This window comes from Solanum tuberosum, unplaced genomic scaffold, assembly GCF_000226075.1.
Source record: "Solanum tuberosum cultivar DM 1-3 516 R44 unplaced genomic scaffold, SolTub_3.0 scf00338, whole genome shotgun sequence".
Lineage (NCBI taxonomy): Eukaryota > Viridiplantae > Streptophyta > Magnoliopsida > Solanales > Solanaceae > Solanum > Solanum tuberosum.
In genome coordinates, this window is record NW_006239263.1 from 518,678 (window position 1) to 524,999 (window position 6,322).

At 34.2% G+C, this 6,322-nt stretch overlaps 1 protein-coding gene across 1 annotated transcript; it reads right to left on the bottom strand.

The window, feature by feature from the left end:
* Positions 1 to 66: 66 nt before the first annotated feature.
* LOC102591731 (magnesium-chelatase subunit ChlI, chloroplastic) lies at positions 67 to 3,171 on the bottom strand. Its single transcript, XM_006360998.2, has 3 exons — positions 2,981 to 3,171; positions 2,395 to 2,513; positions 67 to 1,314 (listed from the first exon to the last, which is right to left on the bottom strand). The coding sequence occupies exons 1-3, from the start codon at positions 3,093 to 3,095 to the stop codon at positions 265 to 267; spliced, it is 1,284 nt and encodes a 427-aa protein (XP_006361060.1). The 5' UTR covers positions 3,096 to 3,171; the 3' UTR covers positions 67 to 264.
* Between the last annotated feature and the right edge of the window lie 3,151 nt (positions 3,172 to 6,322).

Below are 6,322 nucleotides of genomic sequence, written 5' to 3' on the forward strand. Positions count from 1 at the left end.
GTTCATTTTCAACTCAGACAAAACGAGGCAAGAGTTAGAACATTAGGAACCTTACGCCAAAGCAAGGAGAATGAATAACCAGAGATTGATAATAATCAAATACCAGTAAGTTTAGTTACAGTACAAAGACAATCTTCAGTTTTTACAATTGTCAAATCTTTAGATGATTTGAGAATTTGAAAATCAAGACAAAAACAAGTATGTTGCTCTATAAAACAGCTTGTGCAGGCAAATGTTACCCAAAGAAGAAAGCCCTCTATCTCCTTAGCCGAAAACCTCGTAAAATTTCTCAACAACAAGTAAACCCGAGTCGATAGATTCCAATGGATCCTTCCTAAGTCTGTGTCTTAAGCAGTTGGGAATGACAGTGGCGATATCCTCTGGGGTTACCTTATCTCTTCCTTTAAGTGCAGCCAATGCTTTTGCTGCTCTGTTAGTGACTATATCACCTCTCAATCCATCGACATTCAGTTCTGCACAGACCTTAGAGATTTTAACACGAAGATCATGATCAATCGTAACAGAAGAAAGCCCGCTCCTGGCTGAGGTGATTTGGCTCTGGAGCTTTTCTTGCTCCCCCTTGTATGATTCCCGGAATTCCTTGGGGTTCTTGTCAAAACGACCTCTTTCCTCGACGATCTTCACTCTCAGTTCTGCATCTCTCACAGTCCCGACTTGGGCATGCATTCCAAATCGATCAAGAAGCTGTGGCCTAAGTTCTCCTTCTTCGGGATTACCTGAACCAATAAGGATAAATCGAGCAGGGTGTGAAATTGATATCCCCTCTCTTTCAACAGTGTTCCATCCTGATGCTGCAGAATCCAAAAGAACGTCTACCAAATGGTCGTCCAAAAGATTAACCTCATCGACATAAAGTATTCCTCTGTTAGCTTTAGCAAGAAGACCAGGTTCGAATGCCTTCACACCCTCGGTAAGAGCTTTCTCAATGTCGATTGTCCCACACACCCTGTCCTCAGTAGCACCTAGTGGTAAATCAACCATGTTGATTTTGGTGAGAGATACAGGAAGCTGCTCACCCTTCCTCAATTTGTCACGGACTTCGGCGCTCATTACTTCTTGGTCCTCTGGATCTGAATTGAATGGATCACCAGAAATAACTTTTATTTCTGGAAGTAAATCCACCAAAGACCTAACCGTGGTGGACTTCCCAGTTCCTCTATCACCCATAATCATCACGCCTCCAATCTTTGGATCTATTACATTCAGCAAAAGACACAACTTCATCTCATCTTGCCCCACTATGGCAGGAAATGGATACACCGGTCTCTGGCTGTCTTCAGCAAGTTTCTGAGCCTAAAAATTACAACGTAGGTAAAAGCTTATCAATATACTTGGTACAACAACAACAGCAACAACCTACCCAGTGTAGTCCCACAAAATGGGATCCGCGGAGGGTAGAGTGTACGCAGACCTTACCTCTACCTTAAAGGTAGAGAGGTTGTTTCCGATAGACCCTCGGCTCAAGGAAAAACAGTCCAAATCAGTCCCAAAAAGGAATCAATATACTTGGTAAACCCCCCAAAATAAAAAGGGTTGCAAATACATTGCCTTCCAAATAAATCATTTTGCCCAAGTGTTGGAACTTTCTAAAGGCTGAACCTAACAAAACTATTTTGAATTCGACTTTGGATGATCCTTGCCATCAAACTTAATACTCCCCATGAGCTATTTGGTATGACAATCTTTCCTCTTTGGGACGTCATAGCATGATTGACATCATTCTTGTAAAACTTTTACAATGTTCAAGAACTCGAATACATTAATATATCCAAAGTAACTCCTATCAGAAATAGTCTCTTTACATCCACAAGGTAATGGTAGGTCTGCATACACTCTACCCTCCTCAGGCCCCACTTGATGAATTCCACTGGGTATGTTGTTGTTGTGTCCAAAGTTACTCCAATATCGTGTTTTCTTTGTCAAACTAATGAAAAAAGTCTTTTTTTAATGAAAAAAATGTCTCCTTTTTTTGGCAACTCTTTAATTCTATCTTTACACATGACATGTTTAAAACCTCAAGATTAAAGGGATCTTCAGTTTAGGATCACAAGATTCAAAAGTCTTCTTTTATTTTCTTAAACTCCGTGTAGAGTCGAAACTAGACAAACAAATCGAATCGGGGGAGTAGACAAAGGGACAGTGTCCAAGCTCTTCAGCAAACATCTTATATGCATCTTAATAATCTTCCCACCTCTCACACAACATTGCTTCATACCCTCAACATAAATTCTGGAAAACTCCACAACCAAACACCCAAATCCCACATTATTATATAGAAAATAGAAATCTTCCACACAATTTACCCAACTGTTTAGCAAAACACCTGATGAAATTACCATATCAAGTAATACCGAAACGATAAAAAATTGGTACCTGTTCTTGAGCAGGGCTGATTTCAGTTGCAACATTGGAAATTGCCACATGGAATTGGGACCTCCCTTTCTTAACTGGGAGTCTAATTCCTCCATAAAACTTCCTCCCTTGGCTATGTCCTGCAATAACAATGCCCATCAATTCATACTTACCCATAAAATTCTAACTCATAACCACTACCAAGAATCCAAGAACAACATACAGTGAAATCCCACAAAGTAGGACCTGGGAAGGGTCGAGCGTACACGGTCCTTACGTAAACCTCATATAATAACGAATACCAAAATCCAAAAACTACCTGAATACACAGTGCTCTATACTACCAAGAGTCCAAATTCACACACTCTCAAAAACCAATTCAAAGCATAGATATCAAAAAAATGTAAACACCCACTAAACAGTAGGAACAAAATCAGTACAAAAACATAAATCTTTACAATAAAAAAACACAATTAGTAGAAATTCACAAAAAAAAAACCCAAACCCAATTCAAAGGAAAGCAAGAAATGACATAATATACAAAAATTTTGAACACCCACTAACAATGCGAACACAATTAGTAGAAAAAACACATTTATTTATATACCTGAAGATGGGAAAAGGGATAAAACAGCAGATTTAGAGGAACGAGAAGAGAAGGGTGTAGATGCTAAAATTGCTGCTGCTGCTGCTGAAGAAGAAGTTCCTAATAGTGAAGCCATTTCTGTGATTCTCAGTGAAGAAGAAGAAATTTTTTGGCATTAGTGTACACTACTTACTCCTAACTACTGGCTTGTGTTTGTGTCTTCGGATAAGACGATAGATTTCCGGGTCATATTTTATTGGACTTTCATGGATTCATGGGCTCATGTAATTTGGACTTTATATTTGAGTGGTCTTTTGATCATGACTTTCACATATAATAAACATAAAAATCATATTTATATGTTATAGTTATAGTTTGCATAATTGCGCTTTATAGCAAATTTTATGTTTGCTATGGAGTTTTTTATTTGTATAATTCGCTAAATACATTCAATTTTATACAAATTGTTCAATTTTGTATAAAATAATTTATACATTGTAATTTGTATAATAAGATATGTATTTGTATAATTATAAGTGTATAGGACGAAAATATATGTATTTGTATTTGTATACACACTTTTCTCTCGCTTTATACAAATACAAACGCATTTTATACATTTTATATCGAAATATATAAAATGGCTAATTGTATACCGAAAATGACATTGTATATCGAATCAGATGACAAAAAAGGGGATGTTTGCTGCGAATTACAATTAAATAAAATATGGCTATAACATTTAATTTGAATTAATAGTTTGCTATTTCATACAATTTTTCCTTTTTTTGAGTAAATTTTATGTTTAGCAAACATAAAAATCATATTAGTGTTCTATAACTATAGTTTTGCTATTTGCGTGTTTGCTATGGAGCATCAAATTTGTATAAAATCGCAGGCAACATCTGATTATATAAAATCGCAGGCATCTGATTTGTATAAATCATAGCGATTTGTATAAATCGGGTGTGTGTCTATGAAAATTGCATTTGTGTTGTGTTGTGTATCTGCATAAAATTTGAATTCGTTTAAAATTGAATCGAGTTAAAACAAAAATTGCATTTATTTGTAATTAATAGTTTGTTATTTTATACAAAAAAAAAAATCGTTGGAAAGATTACCTAAATACACATCTTATTTAATTATAATTTCTAAAATTTCCTACCATTTTAAGAAATTTTTGTAATTTGAAAAAGAGTAGGAAAACAATGTAGTTAGCTCTTAACACAACGAGATTTAGGTAAATTATACTTTTTTTGGGGGGGGGGGGGGAAATACTTATACGTTAAAAAAGTAAAATATTTATCCTTAAATGTCCCATTACTTTCATAGCCCCTTTTATTTTAAAAGGACATATATCAAAAAAAAAATCGCATGTTGGCTTCTTTTTTTCCCTCTCTAATATCATCACAGTATATGAATATACTCTTATGGTATCAAAGAGTAAATGAGCAGTGTCTTCATTGAATGATTGTTTCTTCCTCCTTGATACCATCAAAGTATAATATATTCTGGTAATATCAATGAGTAACTGAACATTATTTTCATTGAGGATTGCTTCAGTCCTTCGATGAAATTACTCAATCATCTATGATACTACTACGGTATATCTACATACTGTCGTGGTGTCATTGATATATGTTTCAATCCTTCAATATTTAATTATTAAAAAAATAAAAAAAATATATAGTTTCTACTAATTTAGAGTTTAAGAAATAAGATTCTGACTTTAATTTTTCTCTTAATTGTTTCTTATTTGTTTCTTAAAAAAGAGCCCAATCCTATATGATACTGATAGGATATCAATATATCGACAGAGTATCATAGAGGATTAAGTTCAGTCATGTATGATCCGATATGATATCAATAATCGACGGAGTATCATAAAGGATTAATTATAGTAGTGATGATGATGTCACGTTGACATCATGCGCAATAAGAAAGGAGAAATTGGGGTAAGCAAGTAAATAGTTTGGGTCATGGGTCTATTAAGGCTAAATAGTTTGGGTTGGATCTAATTTGGATAAATAGTTTCACAATTGGGTTTATTTTGTGTAGTTTTCCCTTCTTTTTTTTGAGATTTTTAAAAAAAATGATATTTGAAAATTGAAGTTATGTTTTTCATGAATATCAATGGACGTTGTTTTTCTTTTTATGAGTAATTTGGAGTGAAAAAGTAAAAACTTTTTTTAATTATTCTTTAAATTCGTGAAAACTTTGGACTTCAACTTTTTTAGTTGCCAAATGTGTGTATTTATAATACTTTTAACAAAATTTAACTTGAAATCAATCACCCAAAAGGTAGAATTTAAATTTCAAATTTGTGATTTTAATTTTTTGAATTTAAAATTTTTCAATAGCCAAACGTGTGTGTTTATAATATTTCGCTATTTAAATGTATTCTCTCCATCATTCAGTTCACACCTCTACAAAGGTATATTTGTATATTAGGTTCATAACAATATCCCCATTCTCAAAAAGAACTTTTTCATCAAGGGTTGAGTAAAACAATTTTGATGAATCCTCAATGATCCTTACTATAATTTATCTATTTGATCACAATGAAAGTGGTTGAGTATTATTTTTTGTTTCTCATCTGGTGTCCGAAGTTCATATTAGAGTCTTGACTAAATCTGGATTGTGCACTGCAGGACCCACTCAGGGATAGGACTCCCAACATGATCTTTTTCATATCCAGTGCTCGTATCCAAGACCTCTAGTCAAGGATGAATCAGTCTTACCATTGCACCATAACCCGTAGGTGAGTACTTTTAATTACCTCTTGCTACCCATATGTTTCAACCAACTAATTGTACACTTGGCAGTGGTTGCTCTATTTCTAGGAATGCAATAATGTAGGTATTAGTGGCATAGCCAGAAAGTTCACGAAGGGTGTCCATATTTTTTTGGATTAATGAGTGCACTAGAAATTTTAAAATTAAACTACGTAACATACATGAAAATTGTAAAATTAAACTACGTAATATACATGAAAAAAATTGAAAATAAAGAGGCTTAAAACTACTATTAGCAAGATTTGAACTCACAAATGCTTAAAGACTTGACTCTTTTAAGGCACCTAAAACCACTAGGCTACAACATCTTGTTGTGTCAATGGTGTCCAGAATACGTTATTTAACAACTTTGTACACCGTTTTACTTTAATATACAATATAATTTTCCGACAAAATGTATCTAATTGGACACCCTAACACCAATGTAGGCTGTAGCTATACCCCTGGTAGGTATAGTTATCCATTAACACATTGACAAGGTTTGATCACCTACAGGCTACAAATGTGGAACAGGATCACAAAAGTGCCAAGGTATTTTCTATCAACTGCAAATGCAAATGTCTGAAAG

Bases quoted from the DNA above. Each gene is read 5' to 3' on its own strand.
- LOC102591731 (XM_006360998.2), bottom strand. From the start codon at position 3,095: ATGGCTTCACTATTAGGAACTTCTTCTTCAGCAGCAGCAGCAGCAATT. The intron at 2,514-2,980 runs GTATATAAATAA...TTGTTATTGCAG, and splicing joins ATCCCTTTTCCCATCTTCAG to GACATAGCCAAGGGAGGAAG. The intron at 1,315-2,394 runs GTACCAATTTTT...TGTAATTTTTAG, and splicing joins TCAGCCCTGCTCAAGAACAG to GCTCAGAAACTTGCTGAAGA.